At 43.6% G+C, this 21,118-nt stretch overlaps 1 protein-coding gene across 1 annotated transcript in view; it reads left to right on the top strand.

The window, feature by feature from the left end:
* The window catches only part of LOC132671745 (aldehyde oxidase 2), a 92,811-nt gene that overhangs the window by 30,147 nt on the left and 41,546 nt on the right, over nt 1–21,118 (top strand). Inside the window, exons 11-23 of the mRNA XM_060622897.2 lie at nt 2,195–2,346; nt 4,331–4,424; nt 6,422–6,531; nt 8,124–8,308; nt 8,983–9,157; nt 10,693–10,785; nt 11,934–12,103; nt 12,711–12,825; nt 14,388–14,510; nt 16,277–16,373; nt 16,846–16,970; nt 17,872–18,005; nt 20,242–20,329. Of these exons, the coding sequence (XP_060478880.1) occupies nt 2,195–2,346; nt 4,331–4,424; nt 6,422–6,531; nt 8,124–8,308; nt 8,983–9,157; nt 10,693–10,785; nt 11,934–12,103; nt 12,711–12,825; nt 14,388–14,510; nt 16,277–16,373; nt 16,846–16,970; nt 17,872–18,005; nt 20,242–20,329 (1,661 nt within the window). The remainder of the gene's footprint in view (nt 1–2,194; nt 2,347–4,330; nt 4,425–6,421; nt 6,532–8,123; nt 8,309–8,982; nt 9,158–10,692; nt 10,786–11,933; nt 12,104–12,710; nt 12,826–14,387; nt 14,511–16,276; nt 16,374–16,845; nt 16,971–17,871; nt 18,006–20,241; nt 20,330–21,118) is intronic.

Below are 21,118 nucleotides of genomic sequence, written 5' to 3'. Positions count from 1 at the left end.
AGTACCCTCTAGTGGCAGAATGTTCCTTCAGGAATATTTCTCTGGATTCTTGAACTTTTCCTAAGGCCCAGAAGAATGCAGGACACTGGTGAGGGAGGGGTACATTGGAACCAGGTGTGTGTGTGTGTGTTCCCCCCTCCCAGAACCCCCTCCCACAGGAGTTAAATCTCTGTGACAGCTTATGTTTGTTTAAATTTTGCATGCTAATCCATATCACATACATGTTTGACTTAGTGTACATTTTTTTCCCTCAAAATCTTTAGTATATTAAATGCTCCAGAAAATCCCTGCATCTTTATCCCATAGGCCCATGAACTCTGAAAAGCATGAAGTTAAAACAAAACCCACATTCTCAGAATCAAAGTTAAAGCTCTTTCCAACTACTGGAATATAAGCTAGGTGTTATGACCAAAGATATAGTAAAATACGAATAGTACAGTAAATACAATTTTCTCAGTGCAGCTATGCCATGGCTCGCCCAAAGCCAGGGGGTAATGTGAGCAGTGGAATCAGAGCAGAGCAGACAGCTAGACTTTTACTCTCCCCTGGGGCTGAACTGCCCTATTTTACCTACATCAAATAAAAGATGGTTGTGCTGGTCTGTATGATGCTTCTGACCTTTAAATAAATAAATAAATAAATAAATAAATAATAAATAAATAATGTCTTTTTGTTTTTGACTTCTTCCCTACTAATAAGGCTCTGGGTCTATTAGGTAGGAGGAATTGTATGACAAGAATCAAGCTTGGTCTTCTCAGTGCTCCTGTGAGCAAAAGTATGGCCAGGATTTTTGCAGAAGTTAAAGACCAACCTCCAGTGGACCCTGTGGTGAGAGGAAGCAGCAGACCATCGCTGATGGGTCTGGGATGGGCTCCTATGTTGCAGAGTGCCTTTTATGAAACACTGGGCCGCAATAGGGTAAGGACTCTAGGTTGAGACATTCCAGGAAGGAGTAGCAGTTTAGTTACCTTCAGGCAAGATTTGCTTAGTATAAGGATAATAAAGAACAGAGAGTAGTTTCCCTAATCTATTAGGTTGGCTGTGATTATTGAAGTCACAGGTATGTTATGTGTTATGTGGGTATGTTAGCAAAGGAGGGGGAAGTATTGTGCCAAGTACATTTTTAATATTGATAAAAGATAAAGCTATATGGGAGGGTAAAATATTCTCAAAGATTAATCTACAAGAGAAAACTCAAAGCATAGCCTGTGACATTATGAAAACAGACTAACTGCAATTAGAACCCAGCCCTGGAAGTGATGTCCAATCAGACTCTATGTGAGAGCAACTCATTCTACAAACCTGAGGAAGTAAAGGATTAATTTCAGAAGGCCAACTAAGTGATCTCCTGATGACTTGGGTGATTGCTTCACTTCAAAGATTGATCTGAACTTTTTTCATACCTATTGTGGGGAAACCCCAAAGCTGGTGCTAGTATCCTGTCTATACTCACAAGTATGCCTGCAACACCTGTTAATTTTTAATTACTTCCTTTTTCAGGTGGCACATAGCATTGCCCCAATGATTCTGGATGCTTTCCCATCGCTCCTGCTTTTCTGGCCCCTCCCTGGGGACTCCCAATGTCCTGAGATCCAATAATACCCAAAATAATACTTGGGGAAGCTCTTCCCAGAGGCTATGTTCATTCTGATTACCTGGTACCCCTCCTGTAAAAGATTTTGAGTCTCAAGGCTACCTGTAGAGGTGGAAATCAGCAGTCAAAGCATTATTAATTATAGACAATGATCTGGGCAATTGAAAGACCTTTGCAATTATTTTAATGCCGTCAGATTTATTCCCCTTAATCACAAAACAGCTTTGCATAGCTTCACTGTGGTTAGTTAGGAGGGGGGTCAAGGAAAGCTCTAGTAGAGTCTGCCACCTGCTACTTGTCACTGTCATTCCTTCTCTCTAGCCTCTCTTTCCTTGCATTTGTCCAAAGGAGAGTATAGACCAGCCCAGGACTCCTAATCCTGGCTGCACAGAATTACTGGGGAGACTTTGAAAGAGCCCCATCCAGAGATTCTGATTTAATTGATCTGGGAGTAGAGTATCGGTGCTGTTTTAAGTTCCCAGTGATTCTCTGTACAGCCAGTGTGGAGAGCCAATGTACCAACTGTACACTAAGGCCCAGCACCAGGATTGTAATTCAGTTGCTTCTCCAATGTCACCTAAAAAAACTTTTCTTTTCTAGGACTGACAATAGGTGCTGGCTGCAGTCTGGCCCAAGTGAAGGACATTTTGGCTGAGCAAGTTTCTGAGCTCCCAGAGGAGAAAACTCAGACATACCGAGCCCTCCTAAAGCACCTGAAGAGTCTGGCAGGACAGCAGATCCGGAATATGGCAGTATGTCCTCTGGGCCAATCATTAGGCACACTGCACGTATTTCTTTTCTTTTTTTTTTTAAGTTTATTTATTTTGAGAGAGAGAGAGAGGAAGGGCAGAGAGGGAGAGAGATAATCCCAAGCAGGCTCTGTGCTCTCAGCGCAGAGCCCGATATGGGGCTTGAACTCACAAACCATGAGATCATGGCCTGAGCCGAGAACAAGAGTTGGACGTTTAACCAACTGAGCCACCCAGGTGTCCCTACACCTATTTCTTAATCTCACTGAAATGTTGAAATAAGCACTGGCAGAATCATTATGCAAAAAGGTCCCAGCAGATTGAAACAACAGGCACAATAAATAAATGTTTAATATTTAACAAACATTATTAAAAATATATTTAAAAGACGACTCTAAATCAAGTTCAGTAGAATAGCCAAGTGACAGTGTAGGTGGGAGAAAAGGAGATCACAGTTTTGCTCATTTCATAATAAGAATGGCAAAGAAACTAATTTAGTTTTAGGCTGTATTAACAGAAGTATAATACCTAAAATAAAGAGGGTAGCTTTCTCTACTCCATACTGTTCTGACCACAGCTAGAGAATAATGTACAGATTTGGGAGGCACACTTTGAAGTCTGGCTGGTTTTGACCTCAGAAGAAAGCAAAAGAGACATAGGTTTTCAAAATATGCATGCTCCCTCTGCTACATACCCCAAATGGTGTGTTAGAGATCCTTGGCATATGAGGAATCAGGGGAAGAGACAGTTCCTTGAAAAAGCTCTTCAAATGATTCCAAAATGTTCTCTCCTCCTGTTAAGAACTCTGACACCTTGCAGCCTGGCAAGGAGATCATGGCAGGAGAGTAAGGGCTTGGAAACCACATCAGAAAGAGGAATGGTGAGGGTTGGGACAGTCAGAGAGACCATGAGAGCAGCCTTCAAATATTTTTTTAAGTTTATTCAAAGGCAGAGAGAGAGGGAGAGAGAGAATCCCAAGTAGGCTCCTCTCTGTCAGTATGGAGCCTAATGAAGGGCTCAAACTCAAAAAACCATGAGATCGTGACCTGAGCTGAAATCAAGAGTCTGATGCTTAACTGACTAAGCCACCCTGACCCCCTGCCTTCAAATACTTATAGACTCATGAAGACAGATGTGATTTATTTGATATAACCACAAAGGGTAGAGGTAGAAGTATGACTGATAGGGGAAAGTCCAGGGAGACAGAATTCAGCTCAGTGGAAACAAGAACTTTAAAATCAAGCTGTTGATAGAGAATCAGGGATTCCCTGTCTTCACCCATGTTCCAGCCCAGCCCTCAGCAACCAAGGTGGTCACTGTAGATTCCATCACTATGTGGGGAAGAGAGTATTAGGTTGAATGGCCATTTTCCTCCCAAGTTCTGAGATGTTATAGGCTCAACCAGATCTAAGAAGGGGCAATTGTCTCTCAGATGCCCAGAACCCCAACACACCTGTATGAAGTCTGGCAATTTCAGGGGCAGAGTTAGATGTGGCTGAGGTCCTGTGTACCCAAGGCAGGACGGCATCTTTGTAGCTGATACCACAGCCATCTGTGCTGTGGCCAAGGCTGAGTAGGGGGTGGTTCAGAATGGGCCATGGAGACCCACTGTTTAGGTTGGAATCCCAGTCCTGCCCCTTCCTAGCTGGGACACCATGGTCAAATTTCATCATTTCTCTGTGCTGAGTATCTTCAGCTGAAAAATGGAGACAATGGCATCAGTCTCACTGGGTTAAAAAAAGTAAGTAAATGTGTGTAAAGAAGTAGAACATACCAAATGCTGTGTGAGTGTTGGTTACTATCAGTTCCTGTCCCATCCAAAGTAGTGGGTGAGAGGTTCCTTCCAGACCGTCTGAATGGAGTCTCTCTACCAAGAGGACCAAGATCCCTTGTGACACTTTCCACTACAAGAGGACCTTAAGCAGGTGCCTGTGGGGCCTAGGATCTGAGGAATAGAATGACCAAGGCAATAACTCTTTCTTTTTAGTCCTTAGGGGGACATGTTATAAGCCGACATTGCTATTCAGATCTGAATCCAATTTTGGTTGTGGGCAATGCTACCCTCAATCTGATATCAGAAGGTAAGCTACCCCAGAACATTCTAGATTGCACCTAAGATTTTTTGTCTTTCTTTTTAAGGAATTGGTATAAGTCAGAGTGCTGATCTCTGGCTCTTAATCCACCATGGGAAGCTCAGGCTCCTAGAGGAAGGCACACTGATACAAGGGAGTGGCTAGTGCTTCCTTCTGGCACCACTGCCCATGTACACACAACATTCACCCCACCATAGCCGTGTGACAGCCAGGGGTGGTGTGCAGAGGCTGAGGTGAAGGCTGTCTGCTGTCTGAGGACTGTTGTCTACTCTCCTTCATTCCTACTCCCCTCAGTTGCTGTGTGAGAAGCCACAAGTCTGGGGAAGACACACAACAAACACCATGGGCCCTCTAGGGACAGAAGGAAGACAATGATGAATTTTACATGCTGGCTGAAAGGATCATTCCCTGGGGCTGCTCCATGCAACACTACCCTTGTCTCCCTGGAAACACTCAGCTCTCTCCCTGCCTCCACTGCTCCAAGAATGCTGACGTACCCCTTTACTGGGCACTAACTGTATGCCAGGCTGTATTGGACATCTTATACACAGCATGACTAGTCCAACCAACCACCCAGCTGTCACTTGTAGAGACAGGCACAGGATGGGAACCATCATCTGTATCAGGCTGCCTCTCCAGGGCCTCTGGCTCTACCTCCCATCACTTCTCCTGGTCCTTCACCCACAACCCATCAAATATACACTCCTTCTGTCCCTCCCACTTGGCCAGCCAGTCATTTACCCCTCCTATGGGTGGACCGGACCCAGGCACTAGGGTGCAGGGAAGCAATCACAATCTGCTCCCCACATGAACTTCAGGGGTGTATCCAACCAGGAATTATATCACAGGCAATGTAACCCTCCCAAGGGGTTTATTGGCCATAATACGATCTCATCCCTAACTGGTGGGAAGTGCTGGGAGAGCCTTTGTGCAGAGGAAAAGCTCACACCCTTATTCAGCTTTGCATGGGGCCCGCCCAGGAGGGAGGAGAGGAAAGGCCTCACCCTGGCCTGGCCTGGCCTGGTCAGCCATTTTCCTGAGTCTTCCCCGCCTGTGGTTGAATGTGACCCCAACCTGACCCCCAAACACCAGAAAAGAAGAAGCCAAGAATCTGGGGCATCTGGATAGCAAGGATAGCCTGGCCTGCATGCAGGGCCTTCTACTACATTAGCAGTAGTGTTCTTCTACTGGGGGTTGGTGGTTACCTTTGGCTTAAGGTCTGTGCTTTTCCAGCTCTGCCAAAGCCACCTCCACCCTGAGTGCAGTGTTTCTCTGGTGCTGGTAGATGAGCTCACTGACCTAGCAGCAGGGCAGGCCAGCAAAGGTCAGCAGGGGCTCCTTCTGGGGTTCTCCTGCTTCCTTCTCAACTACCCCTACATTCCAATCAGCATCTTGCCTCTTTTGCCACGAACAGAATCCATCTCAGATTCACTGGGCTGTAGTTTGATCTCCTCATGGCACCTGCTGCGGAGCCGCAAACCACTGTTTAAAACCGGAGGGCCCTGCTCTGACCACTAAATTATAACACTGGGCCAAACGGAGGGTTTGTGAATTGCTCACTTTGTTTGAAAGATGTAGGTCTCCAGTTTAGATGCCAACAGCAGCAGCAAGAACAAAAAGAAATGCAATGACTTGAGCTCTGTTAATAGTGGAAATAAACTCTGTCTCCACTTGCCCTTACCTTGATCACAGTAGTGAATGAGTTAGATTTAGTTAACCAGCTTCTGCCTGAAGATGAAATGGTGCAGGCATGACAGGCCTTGGAGGTGGCAGGAGACCCTGTTCACATAGCACGTATGCAGAGACGAGAAAATGTCATACTGGCCCTGCCAGTCCTGTCTGTGCAGGGGAGTGGGGGAGCCCTGGACTGCATCACTCTGTGCAGAGGGAGGTGACCTTTTCCTCCTTGCTGCTGACATTTAAGAGTACAGAATAATCCGGCATTCCTCACTGCAACTGTGCAGAAATGTCATTTTCTTCGACAGAAGGTACACGGCAGATCCCTCTAAATGACCATTTTCTTGCCGGGTTGGCAAGTGCAGACCTTAAGCCAGAGGAAATTTTGGAATCTGTGTACATCCCGCACTCTCAAAAGGTAAGAATTCTGCTGGTTGCTTTTAAGAGTTTGTTTTTCCCTTTTCATGACAGAGAGCAGTCATCTTCAGAAATCTGAAAACAGATGGAAGGAAAATGACTGTCCTGAAAATCTGTTTCCTGTCCACTGTGGACTGGCCTAGCACCAAGGCCCTCAGACACCCTCGGGCAAGCAGCTCTGGGCTGTGATTTGGGGTTGTTGTTTCAGCTGTGGGGTGGGGCCTGCTGAGGGCATGTGGTTGTGCTTCCACACCCCTTTATGTCTACAGATCGACTCTGGGAGGCGGAAATTAAAGCTCTCTGGCTGTGGATGAGCTTCTCTGCCTGACCCACAAAGAGGTGGAAGCTGGAACAGGGTCTCCCCTCTTCCCACTCTAGCTAACCCCAACAGCTCACAGGAACAAGAGGACCTCCAGATGTTTGCTAACACAGGATGTCTGGGATTGATGTGGCCACCCAGCTGGCTTTTGAGTGGGGCCTCTGTCTTCACTCAATGCTCCGTGTCTCTCCCCAAAACCATACCCGAATCCAAGAGGATGGTCTCCCCAGAGAGAGGCAATTCAACACACACACACACACACACACACACACAATGGTGAAAAGCCAGGAGTTAGCTTAGTTATGTGGGAGGTCTCATGTTAAGTCATGTTTCAGCGTGTATGATCTTCATTTATTTTTCCTTTGGAATGGAAACTTTGAAATGTGTTCTAATCCAAAGTGCATCGGGGAAGGCCCAAGATGGAAAAGCAGGCAGGCACAAACACAGCACCCTTGGTGGACGCACAGATGGAAACACACTTGAGGCACAGGCCTTCGCCATTAACCTCATGTTGCAACATCAGCAGGTCACAGTGCCAAAGACCCCAGTGGGGCAGCCATTACCCTCCCGACTCTCATTCCTGATACAAGATTCCCTAGTGCACTGTCAAAGTTCTATTCAACTCTTTTATGACCTTTGCAAAGTGGAAAAGCAGTCATTTCTACAAACCAAAAATGTAGTGGGTCTCTTTCGCACATCAAGCAAATCACATTTAAAAGCACCTGTGTTGGGGTGCCTGGGTGGCTCAGTTAAAGCTTCCAACTTCAGCTCAGGTCAAGATCTCACAGTTTGTGAGTTCGAGCCCTGCATCAGGCTCTGTGCTGACAGCTCAGAGCCTGGAGCCTGCTTCAGATTCTGTCTCCTTCTCTCTCTGCCCCTCCCCAACCTGTGCTCTGTCTCTCTCTGTCTCTCAAAAATAAATGAATGTTAAAAATGCCTGTGCTGGGAGGGTTCCTGCATCCTCATGAGGACAGAGGCATCTGAAGACTGGAGGCAAGAGCACCTAGAAATAAGAGCACCTGGAAATGATCCAGGTATCCTGGCCTCAGGAAAAGTGCACAGTGATCCCTGTTCCTTAAGGGCATTGGACATTGGGGATGGATTCCATTCTCACTATGAATGAGAAGCCAGCCAACTTGTCCTCTAATTGTGCCAAGTGTCTTTTGTGCCCCGTTAGATGGAGTCTAAGTGATTAATTAGTGGCACCAAGAAGCAGGAACCATGCTCTCACTTTTGACATGTCAAGTAACCCCAAGTGGTTCTTGTGTCCACAGTGGGAATTTGTGTCAGCCTTCCGACAGGCTCAGTGCCAGCAAAATGCCTTGGCTGATGTGAGTGCTGGCATGCGAGTCATTCTCGAAGAAGCCACAGACACCATCAAGGAGCTGAGCCTCTCCTATGGAGGGGTTGGGGAAGCCACAATTGGTGCACATAAATCCTGCCAGCAGCTCATAGGGAGGTAAGCAATGAACCCTGCACCCCAAAGGTGAAACTTGACATCAAAAACAAAGAACAAGTAGAAGTTTGGCTCTGGCAAGGGTTGTTAATGCCCTGGGAAGATGTGAACTCCTATATATAGAATCACTGCTTGTTCTTTCTGCAATTTTGCTAATAAAGCAAACCTCACTTGACTTTGACTAATTAGGGGCTGCTCCTTGGGGGAAGGCCACGACAACAATGACCCATGACTGTGCTCTGCCCCAGTTCTCATGTGCACATCAGCACTCCTGCAGACCCACACCAGGCAGGGTCCAAGTGTACCTAGTGCCGCTGCTGTGCGGGGACCTTTTGTTTCTTCCTCAGTAGAGGCCAGTCCGGTTCATAATGGAATTGGCCCTCATGATCTGTTTGTGTAATGTCTGGTTCCAGCATGTTCTGGCCCTTGAACATGCTTGGTTCATGTTGCAATGAAACAGGGCCCATCCTCACCCTGCCATGACCCTCAGGCCACTTGGTGCAGCTTCCCAGGCCTCGATTTTCCTAAAGGGCTTGGTTAGATGATTTCTGAGTTCCCTTCCAACTCATAAAAGGAGACTCCAGGTTCTCTAAATTGTTATTATCCAGTAGCTGGCACATGCCGTGTGATCGAGACTGCCCTTTGACTTGTCCCTTTCCCACCTCCAACCCCACCAGGCCCTGGAATGAGCCAATGCTGGAGGAAGCTTGCAGGCTGCTTCTGGAAGAGGTCTCCCTCCCAGGCTGGGCTCCAGGGGGAAGAGTGGAATTCAAGAGGACTTTGGTGGTCAGCTTCTTCTTCAAATTCTACCTAGAAGTTCTGCAGGAACTGAAGAAGCTTGTAAAAGTGTCTGTAAGTGTTCTGGCTTTTATGTGCCCCTTGCAGCCATAGCTCCCAGCTTTTCCACTACTTTTGCAAACTGTCTTGTGGGCAGCCTGTGCATGACCTGTCACCTGTTCTGAGTCAGGCCTTGTCAGTTCCTAGCCCTCCTTCCTTCAGGGATTCAGCCCTGAAGGGCTACCACATGAGGCTCAGGATACCACACTGTCTTCAGTTCACAGATGTTCACTACATGCCCTGAGCAATGAAACGTTACAGTGCCCCTGCCTCCAGTGTGCGATTTCTTTTTCTTTTAAAATCCGCTTTACTGGGGGCACCTGGGTGACTCAGTGGGTTAAGCTCAGTGGGTTAAGTCTGACTCTTGATTTTGGCTCAGGCCATGATCTCACAGTTTGTGAGATCAAGTCCCACATTGGGCTCTGTGCTGAAGGTGCAGAGCTTGCTTGGGATTCTCTGTCTCCCCCTTCTCTGCCCCTTCCCCTGCTTGTACTCTCTCTCTTTCTCTCTCTCTCAATCCCTCTCAAAATAAATAAACAATTTAAAAAATAATAAAATCAACTTTACTGAAATATAATTACATATAATAAAATGCACCTATTTATACTCAATGAGTTTTAACAAATGTGTAAACCCATGTAGCCACCACCTCAAACAAGGTATAAGGCATTTTCATCACCCCAAAAAGTACCTTTTGGCCTCCCACCCCTGCCCCCAGGCAACCACTCATCTGCTTCATGGCAGATTAGGTTTGCCTGTTCTAAAATTTAATATTCAACATAAAATGCAAAATAAAATTTTATTTTTCAAAACATACTAAAATTTTATTTGTATGCAAATATTTAAGTGGCTTCTTTCTAGATTGTTTTGTTTGTATACTTCTGGAATAAGTTAGGGAAGGCAAAACATTCTCTTTCTCTCGCTCTCTATTTCCTTCCCAGACCAGGATTATAACCCTCACCCTACCTCGTACCCCCTGTTTCAAACCACACCCTACCCCAACACTCCTCAAGTCACCTCAAGTGTTCAATTTTCATTACGTGGACATAGACCCTCACCAACCACATTCACCAGGGTAATAATCACTGCCATTTAATTTCATAATCAAGACACTTGGTATGTTTCAGACACCCAGAGAGCCTTCTCAATTTTACTGATGAACTGCTGAGTTGCTGAGAAAAACAAGCAGGATGTGGGCTCTTTTGTGTACAGTGAACTCCAGCTCATTCTGGGATGGCGTCTCTGTCCCCCAGTGTTCCAGCTTGTCCTGCCTTTACCCAGCTCACTGACAGGCCTCTCCCTCCTCTGGGTGGCTAGGGGATCAGATTCAAACCAGTCCATCCAGTTCCTCAGTATGTGGAAAGGGAGGGAGGGCAAGACACCTTCATAAAAAAGGAGACCCTGGGGAGATGATGTAGATTTTGGTCTTCCAGGATACCCTGGCCTTGCAGTTTCTTGAATACCTCAACCAAGTCATTTTCACACAAGCCAAAGCCCAGTTTAATCATAGACTAATTGGTTTATCTTTATTGTTTTGAATGGTCTTTCAGGACAGTCATCATTATCCTGAAATTTCAGACCGATTCCTAAGTGCTCTAGAAGATTTCCCCGTCACAGGACCCCGGGGAGTCCAAAGGTACCAGGTCAGTGAGTATAATTTAACAGGAACCTAGAAACTAAGAGATAAGCTATAGTTATGTGAACAAAGCAAGCACTTCAGAGTTGTGATTCATAGTTCTGACTTTCTAGTTTGGGCTGGCACATTGCCCTTTGTTTAGGCCAAGTCAGGGAGACGCTGGATCTAAGATCGGGCCTGAGCTACCATGACACACACTCAAGGCTGAACCAGCCTGGAATGGTTTGACCATCTGACTAATCATTGATAGTATCCTGGAATGCATGTTCTTTGGGCATTTGTTTGAAGAGCACCCAAGCCAGGTGTGGGGGAAGGACTGCATAAGAGGGTAGCAAGTTTCAGCCTCCAGCCCTGGTTGCAAATATCTCATCTCCAGTCAGCAAAACAAGGACCTTGCCAGTACCTAAACCCACCCTTCTTGAAGGACAATTTAGAAAGTATCTATTATTATCTGTTAGCACAAAGCCCCTCTCCTACCCCATCTCCACACATAACACACACACACACACACACACACACACACACACACACACACACACCCAGAGCTTCCCTGAAAAGAATTCCAAAATAAACACTTTCTCCAACTTCTTATCCTCCCAGTGATGTTTTTGAGCCACTTATAGGGGCAACCAAGGCACTGTGGTCTAGATCTGGGTGGACTCCATTGCCATTTGCTCCCCTCCCCTCTCCCCTGCCCCAGGCACTACTCAAGTTGACACTCAAGCTTTTAGCTTAGATTTTGGTCCCCCACCCTCTGGAATTATATCACTTTAGACTTCATCATCTTGATCACTTTCTGTGTAAACAGTTTGGTCATGGAAAAGGTAAGAAAGCTGGACAAGGAGAACCTCTGAATTCCAGAAGAAAGCAGTACAGGGGCACAACTTGGGAAAAGAAAATGCCAAAAGGAGAGGCTAGGATGCCCTTTCACCTACTTCACAGTTCTGCCAAAAAGTTGGCATTGCTACATAACTGACAGGACAATTCCCCAGTCTAGTGACATCATTGAATTTTTGCACTTATCATCTGACCCACTCCAGTGTTTGTAGTCTGAGGGTGACTGATTTCTCAATCCTGAATCAAGAGTGTTGGTAATCAGCCAGGCCACTTGTGAAGATTTGAATTGTCCAGGGCAACTCTTGTCTCCCTCTGCAGAGTGTGGATTCTCACCAGTCCCTCCAAGATCCAGTTGGACGCCCCATCATGCACCTGTCAGGTCTTAAACATGCTACAGGTGAAGCCATATTTTGTGATGACATCCCTATGGTGGATAGAGAACTTTTCATGGTTTTGGTGACCAGTACAAAAGCCCATGCAAAAATCATGTAAGTAAATGGAAAGCTTTCAAAAAAAACTTTTAAAAGCACACCTGTGGATTCCCTCTGAGGAATGTACCTGTTATGCCATGTCCTAAACCCAAAGAACCTAAAATTGAAAGAAGAAAGAAAAGAGCACCATCCCCAGCAGGAGGAAGAGAGGGTATCTGGAAATGACCATTATGAAAGAGAGAACAAAAATAGCAGTTATGGGCTCCTTGCTTCTCTTCTAACCTCATTACACCTCATCTCCCTGCTGTAGCCTCAGTCATGGCTCAAAGGAGTAATTCTGAGTAGGGCTGATACTCAGCTGTTGGTAAAACCCTGAAATACTGCATTTCTGAAGGTCTAATGCCTACTGTCCTAAGCTTCCTAAGAATGTCCCTTGCCGCAGCCACACAGCCCCTCCCCCAGGTCCTCTCCTATAGTTAAAGTGTTACCCCTGACCCAACAGGCAGCCTTCTGGACCATATGGCAGGTTAGCTTTTATTGGTCGGGACCTATGCTGGACAGTTGTTATATATTTTTTATTTTCAACCATGTTCTATCCTTTCCTCAGGTCTGGGGCCCTCAAAGCTTGCTGATTTCTACTTCTTAAATATTTCTCTTTTTTCAGATCAATTGATTTGTCTGAGGCCCTTGAACTACCTGGAGTGGTTGATGTGATAAAAGCTGAGGACATTCCAGGCACCAATGGTGCCGAGGATGACAAATTGTTGGCTGTAGATGAGGTACAGAGCATGCTTTCTCAGATGACTTTGTGCAGATAATCACAAAGGTACCACCTCCAGCTGGTTTTCAATCCCGCCCCCCACATTGCGGGACAGAAGTGCCGATTCTTCCAGCTTCTCTCTACACCTAACATCTTTATTCAGACAGACTTAAATCTTCTGGAGTCAGGAAATTACACAGTAAAAGGGAAATAATAAACATACAGAAAAACAAGTTCTAGTTTTCCCACTGTGTGCTCTTGAGTCAATTTACCCTCGTCTAAAGAATAAATGTAGGAACTGACCTGTATCAGGATAGAATATGCTAGAAAGACCTAAAAAGGAGAGTGCAAAAAATACAGCCACTCCCTGTTTTCTGTATTGAACTCTCTCCTTTCCTAAACCAACCCCATGCAGACACACCCCCACCCCACCCCTCACTTACTTTTACACATTCCATTTGTAATAAAGTTGCTTTTCCCACCTTTGACATTTTAATTCAATTCTACAAACATTCACTGAATACTTGCTTTTGGAGCCAGGCTAATTTGGTTCATGTTCCATCTCTACCACTCACTAGCCATGTGCCTTTGGGTATCATTACCTGGAAAATGGGAACAACCACTGCACCAATCCCATGGTGTTGTGGGATCTAAAAGAGTTAATGCACGTAAAATGCTTACAACGGTGTTTGGCACATGAAGGCTTTCAGTAGGTGTTAGCTATTATTGTCACTTCTCAATGAGTCACACAGACTGTTTCTCCTCCAGCCATGAAATGGCTCACTGTTCTTTTGGTTGAACTCCAGATGAAGAGGTCAGTTGTTATTTAAGAGCTATATCATCTGCTCAGGCTGCCATCACAAAATACCACAACCTGGGCCACTTTTGAAAAAGCAGAAATTCATTTTCTCACAATTCTGGTGGCCTATCACCCAAGATCAAGGTTTTGGTTTCTCCTGAGGCCTCTCTTCCTGGTTTGCAGGTGGCTGTCTCCTCACTGTGTCCTCTCATGACTTTTGTCTGAGGATGAGCCTCCCTGGTATCTCTTCCTCTTTTTATAAGGACACAGTCATATTGGATTAGAGCTCCACCCTTATGACCTCATTTAATCTTAATTACCCCACTGAAGGCCCTATCTCCAAATACAGTCACACTGGACATTAAGGCTTCAACATTTGAATTTGGGAAGAAGGAGGGGACACAGTGCAGCTCATAACAGGGATGATATTGTACAAGAAACAATTTCCTTATCTTTAAATTTTAAAATGATAAATGATACCATAAATATGATACATGTGACCCAAGCTTGACAGAGGACACAGCACATTCAGGTCACAACCAATCTCACATCCACTCTGGAGCTTACATTCATTGAGTAAAATGGTCAACGGAATCATCTGTATTCTTTAAATTATTTTTTTAATTAAAACATTTTAAGCCAAGCACATGTTGTTGAATGTGACCTCCAATGTGGCCTTATTGACAAACAATAATAACAAAGATACCAGCCACTGATAAGGGTGAAGTAAGACTATTCCTACTGATATTTTTCTACCTGCTTCATGCATGTACTTTCCGCAGGTGCTTTGCGTGGGCCAGATCATCTGTGCTGTGGTTGCAGAGACAGATGTACAGGCAAAGAGAGCAATTGAAAAGATAAAGATCACCTACAAAGATCTGGAGCCCATAATCTTCACCATCAATGTAAGCAGTGCTGGCTGGTTTCTTTCCTGTAAAGTTGTAGAATCAAAAGCACCCTTGTAAATTTCTTAATGCAAGACTAATTCTAGTTTTTTCTTGCCATTGGCTTGCCCTGGAAAGATCAGCTTCCTCTGGAAGATATTATTTGTATGAATTGAAATTAGCTTTGGCTCTAAGAAATGACAGGGGTGGGGTGGGGTGGGGTGGGGTGGAGAAACAAATGAAGAATTGTAGTTTCTTTCTCTTTCACATTCACAAAGTCTAGAAAAGATCAGTCCAGGGCTTATGTAGGGTTCTATGTGTCAGGGATCTTGGATCCTTCTATCTAGTCACTGCTTCAAGCATGGTTTCTACCCTCTAGGTCACACTTTGCTCCACAATGGCTGCTGAAGCTTTGGCTATTAAGTTCACATTCCAGACAGCAAAGAGAATGAGGTGATGGAGAAGGGCATATCCCATCCCTTTAAGGACACTTCCCATAATCTCACTGGTTAGCACCTAGTCAGATACCACACCTCAAGGGGAGCTGGGAAATGTAGACTTTATCCCAAGTGACTACATGACCACTAAAAATTGGGGAAGATGATGAGAATGGATATTGAGAACAATCATGTTTTCAAGGTGGGCCTCCAAAACAGTGGGACTTTCATGATGGAATTCCACAGAAATTTCAACTCTTACTTTTGGGTCTAGCTGAAGGAATGCAAATGCTATTACCAAAGCAGAAAGAATGAAGTTAGAATAGAAAATTCAGATGTGGAGTGGGATTTTCAGGTTCTAACTCAATGAAAGGCAAGTTCAGAGTAACTGAGTTGCAAAAAGCTTTCTTATTTGTGCACTTGTAATAGAAAATAAATTTTTTTCAAAGGCCCCAGTGAACCATTTGACATTTTTTAAATGTACCTAAAAGGCACAACTTGCTCAATAGTCAAAGTGTTAAAAAGGTCATGTTTCTTGATCTTTCTAAACCAAATCAATTCTGTTCCAAATTCCCATTTTGCCAAGTTTGCAAGAAGTCCAGACCATTTTTCTTGGCTCAGTATCCCTCCTGGGGTTGTACTAGGATCCTAACATCAGTTTTTGATATTTCAATCCTAATCCCATTTCCTCAAGGGGGAAATAGTACCCAGAAGAAAAACCAGGAAATATCCTGGGATTCAGAATGGTTAGAGATCTGCAGTTCTCTCAGAATAGGACTGTCCAGAGTCAGCTAAAAATTTCTTTTGTGAATAGAGTATATAACAAAATAGTTATGCATACCAATATTTGTTTACCCATCCATTCATTCATTTATTTAAATGACTGTAGGTATGAGAGGCAGTAAGGGTAGTGGCTAAAAGTACAGTTTCTAGAACCAAACTGCTAGGTTTGAATCCTGGCTGCATCACTTAGGTAAATTCATTAACCTCTTTAAACCATGGTTTCTTCATCTGTAAAATGGGGATAATACTAATAATCACCTGTTCCCTGGAAATCCACACTGAAAATGAGAAATGAGTATTTATCATCATGGGCCATCATAGCATCCCCAGATCTCAATTCTTAACATTTCTCTACTCCTTGTTGGTTTTCCCTGCACTTTAGAAGACATCCTTCAGACACCCATCTTGTCTCTGCCATGAGCCCACTACTCCAGTAGTCCCTTGCTTGATGACTCCCTTCATGTGTCCCAGTAGATGGCTATTTTGGGGAGTTTACTGGCCTTTGACTAAGAAACAAAATGTCAATGGAAGAAAAAAAACTTTAATTGGGTTATTCCTATCATTTAGGATGCCATAAAGCACAACTCATTCCTATGCCCTGAAAAAAAACTTGAACAAGGAAACATTGAGGAGGCATTTGAAAAAGTCGATCAAATTGTTGAAGGTAAGCAATTCAGGATATTTAATAGAATCTTTGCATGATTCTGTTCCAAAGCAGACACTGAGAGCATGTGATTTCCTAAGAAAGGGCATCCTCTAAAGACTCAGCACTTTGCCAAATTTCTCTTATATCTCCTCCTCTCAAATTGTGAGTGTGGGTGTGGGGGTATTATGTGTGTTGCCTTTAGAGGTGGGGGGCAGGGAGCAACAGAATAAATAGAAGAAAAATCCTTAGCACTTTGATTAGTTAAGGACAGAGGAATGGAGCCAGACCCTTCCAACTTGTTATACAAAACTATGGTATCTGAAACAGATTGCCTTTAGTTGCCACAGAACAAATGCCTGATCCATCAATTCCTTGTTCAGGACAAATCCAGACTGGTCAGTCCACATCTTACTTGCTTTGGAATTCCTCAACATGGTAGTTTCCAATCAACACACACTCTCAGGAATTTCCCTTTGCTTGCACTTAACAGGAGAGGTCCATGTTGGAGGCCAGGAACATTTCTACATGGAAACACAAAGAGTGATTGTTATTCCAAAGGCAGAGGACAAAGAACTGGACATTTATATATCAACACAGGATCCAGCCCACGTGCAGGTGAGGTCCAGGATCGCCCTTACCTTCCCAACTTCCTAATTTCGTCATGGCCCTCTATCCCCATAGGCTCACAGTTGGTAGCCATTTTTCCTGTAGAAACTTGATGTCCAAATATTGGACATCAGTGGAACAGCTAAGATACCAGAATTCTTTATTTTTTTTCTGGTCTTGTCAAGTAAGTATAAGAACAGCTGAGGTGAAGGGGATTCAGAGCACACTTATCCTGGTGACCACTGAGTAATGTATAGAATTGTTGAAACACTATATTCTACGCCCAAAACTAACGTAACACTGTGTTAACTATATTGGAATGAAAATTAAATAAAATTAATAAAATTAAACTTAAAAAAGAAAAAGAACAACCACAGTCACTTCAGATTTAAAGAATACATTCATTTGCAGCATGCTTAAATGAGCTCTGTGATTGGATAACACTAAATTATATCTGCACTTGCTTTTTCTCTAAATAATCATTACAGATAGCCTTTGGAGTAAACACATCACTTTACAGTACATTTTCATTATCCGAGTCTCAAAGTGCTCTAGGTTTTAGCTGCAAACATCTTCTTTACTAACTTGTCAGGAGTTTGCTGATTTTCACTTTGTTGGAACATATGTCTAGGCATTTGGCTAGGATTCCAGCTCTGACAGGAATCTAGGACTCTGACAGTTTCCTTTCTGGAAAATACTATTTTTCTGCTAGAAAGGCTGTCCTGTAAGATTGATGATGTTTATGAACTCAACAGAGCTCTCTGCAACACAGATTTACATTATCTTAGTTTGGGTTTTGTTTTTGTTTTTGTGTTCTGACAGTAGGTGTGGATGAATATTGCTGTGATGTTTCAGGCAACAAAAGGCTTCTTTGTCATTTCTTGTAAAACTTTTTCATTATCTTTCACAGAAAACAGTGTCCTCTACTTTAAATATCCCCATCAACAGGATCACCTGTCATGTCAAGCGGGTGGGTGGAGGTTTTGGCGGAAAAGTAGGAAGACCAGCTGTATTTGGGGCTATTGCTGCTGTGGGTGCTATCAAGTAAGTGCACTTGGGGATACAAGAGGGTGTAAAACGTACAGAGCTAAGGGCAAATCTGTGGACTGAGAGTGACTTGACTGCTGTCATAACTACCTGAGTGTCGTTGGGCAACTCAGGCTCCTGTCTCTTTTTCTTTATAATTATAGATATAATCTCACCTTCCTAGATTGATTGGAAAAGTCAAATGCACCTAGGACTTGAAACAGGCTATAAAAAAGAAAAGTGATATTATTAGTTAAACACCTCCAAGGCTGAGGCTGCCCTGTCCCTGAGCTTCAGGAAAGGTGACCTATTTAGGGGTGGGGCAAGTCTCCTGCCTAAGTGGAATGCCAAGGGGGAGGCTCCTCCCCCACTTTCCCTTCCTACTCTAGCTGCAGTCAGGGTGGCATGAGGAAAGAAAGGCTCCCACCCTCTGCCTCTCTGCACCTGAAGTGCTGGCTAGTCAGCGTTTGCTTAATGATAGATGATATCCTCAAAGAGAGTTCCCAGGCTAACTCAACCAGAAGGCTTGCTCCTTTGCTGTTCACGTTGTTCAAGTTGCTGGCTTTTCTGTTTCTTGTTCATTTTCTATGGCTGTTTCTTGGTAGTTACAAAGTATTGTCAGAGCCCCAATCAGCCTGCAAAGTTCAAAGGTCCTGCTTCCTTTGACAAATTCTGTGTAGTTCAAAGCTAGGTCCTAAAGCACTCAGATGTGTGTCTCATTCTGCAATGAGAGACAGGAAATCACAAGATCTGAATCCCATCTCCACTTCTTTCCATAATGAACGTCTCTATTCACACCCACCAAGTACCCAGAAGGGTTAATCGGTTCATCATACTCCCAACAGGCTTTGTGCCTTTAAGACTTCTCAAGCATTACTGCACAGAAGAATCATCTGGTGAGCATTTAAGTCCCAGTGCCTAGGCTGTCCCATCCAATTCGGGCATCAGTATAGTTTAAAACTAACCCACTAGTTCCACTGTGCAGCCAAATGTGGCAACCAGTGCCTTAAGCTACAACCCCACCTTAGCACACATCTGGCATGCATTAAGTAGTCCCCAGAGTAGTGTTCCCAGACTGGTGATAATAAGAGTCTCCTAGGGATGCCTGAGTGGCTCAGTCAGTTGAACGTCCTGGGCTCGTGATCTCATGGTTTGTGAGTTCAAGTCCAGCCTGCAGCTTGCTGCTGTCAGAACAGAGCTTACTTTGGATCCTCTGTCCCCCTCTCTCTCTGCCTCTCTCTCTCTCTCTCTCTCTCTCATAATAATAATAATAATAATAATAATAATAATAATAATAATAAATGCCTCCTATGCTTGTAGAAATTCCTGCCTCCCCACCCCAGACCCACTGAATCAGAAGCACCAGAGAGTAGACACAGAAACTTTACATTTAACTGATGCTCCAGGTATTCGTCACCATTAAAAAAAACAAACAAACAAACAAAAAAAACCCAGGAAACCTTGTGCCAGAATTGTAGTTTTCAACATGTACCTGAAAGTACCTCATAAGAATCACTGAGAAAAATGCCAATTCTGGGGCCCCTCCCTACATGTACTGAATGAGAGTCCTAGTGCTAAGGCTCAGGAATCTGCATTTTTGTCAGCATGCCAGACTATTCTTCTACACTCCAAAGTATGGGAACTACTGCCCTGGAGATACAGAAAGGCTGAAGCTCCTAGCTACCCAAGGGCCCAACTTGTCCAGCATAAAAGCATTCCTGGGTGAAAATGAAAATGCTAACCCAGCATCCTAAAGACAAGTACTTGGCCTTGTTTTTACAGTTGTGTTAAGTATGCATTTATCTATTCACATTCTTTCAACTTTGTAACTCATGGTGGGGATATGCAAAGTGGCTGGATCTGAGTGAGCATGAAATCTGAAGCCTTAAGAACACAAGTTAACTGGCATGTGACATTAATCACTTTAGCTAGATCTCCAACTATTGAGTTATAGGCTACAGAAACAGTAGTAGTTTAGTCATATATTAATTCAGACCAGTGCCTAGCTTATTGTATGCACTCAGGGAATATATATGGGATGGATGGATGGTTAAATGAATGGCTGGATAAATGGGTGGGAGAATGCATGCAGGGTGGATGGGCAGAAAGGTAGATAGATGGATGGTTGGGTAGATAATTAAGTGAGGGGTTGAATAAATAGGTGGGTGGGTGCTAGATGGGTAGATGGATGAATAGGGGAATGGATGAATGGGTGAGTGGAATGGGTAGAGAATCTAAGATTTGTTTTCTTTAGAACTGGTCGTCCCATTCGTCTTGTTCTTGATCGTGAAGATGATATGTTAATAACTGGGGGAAGACACCCATTATTTGGAAAATATAAAGTGAGTATTAAACTTGAAACTATTAAAATACCTCATTTTAAGAGACTCTTAAATACAGAGAACAAACTGAGGGTTGCTGGAGGGGTTTTGGGTAAGGGGATGGGCTAAATGGACAAGGGACATTAAGGAGGACACTTGTTGGGATGAACACTGATTGTTATATGTAAGTGATGAATCACTAAATTCTATTCCTGAAATCATTATTATAATATATGTTAACTAACTTTGATGTAAATTATAAATAAAATAATAAGAAGAAAAATATTTTAAAAATACCTCATTTTATTTTGGTGGTTTTTATCATTTTCTATTATTTTGATTTTGCTAAATTCTAAAAACAAACAATAATCTTATCTAAAATATTAAATGAAAAAAATAATAAAAATAAATAAAATAAAATATTAAATGAGTGGGACACCTGGGTGGCTCAGTAGGTTAAGCATCTGACTCTAGGTTTTGACTCAGGTCATGATCTCATGGTTTGTGAGATAGAGTCCCACATCAGGCTCTGCTACTTGGGATTCTCTCTCTCCCTTTCTCCCTCTCTCTCTACCCCTCTCCTGCTCACACGCTCTCTCTCACTCTCTCTCAAACATTTGAATTCTCACAAATTTTATGAGGAACTTTTAATACATCTAGTATAGACTGGATGATAAAAATACAATTTCAAATGATAAAAACATTAATGAAGGAATAAGATTTTTGTTAGTGGTTCCCCAAAGACAAAAAATGAAAGAAGCTACAAACATTTGTTATACCAAAACTTCTTGACTATTAAAATATTTTGCA

This window comes from Panthera onca, chromosome C1 (genome assembly GCF_046562875.1).
Source record: "Panthera onca isolate mPanOnc1 chromosome C1, mPanOnc1 haplotype 2, whole genome shotgun sequence".
Taxonomy (NCBI): domain Eukaryota; kingdom Metazoa; phylum Chordata; class Mammalia; order Carnivora; family Felidae; genus Panthera; species Panthera onca.
Note: the sequence above shows the minus strand (reverse complement) of the source record. Positions and strands in the feature narration are given on the sequence as shown.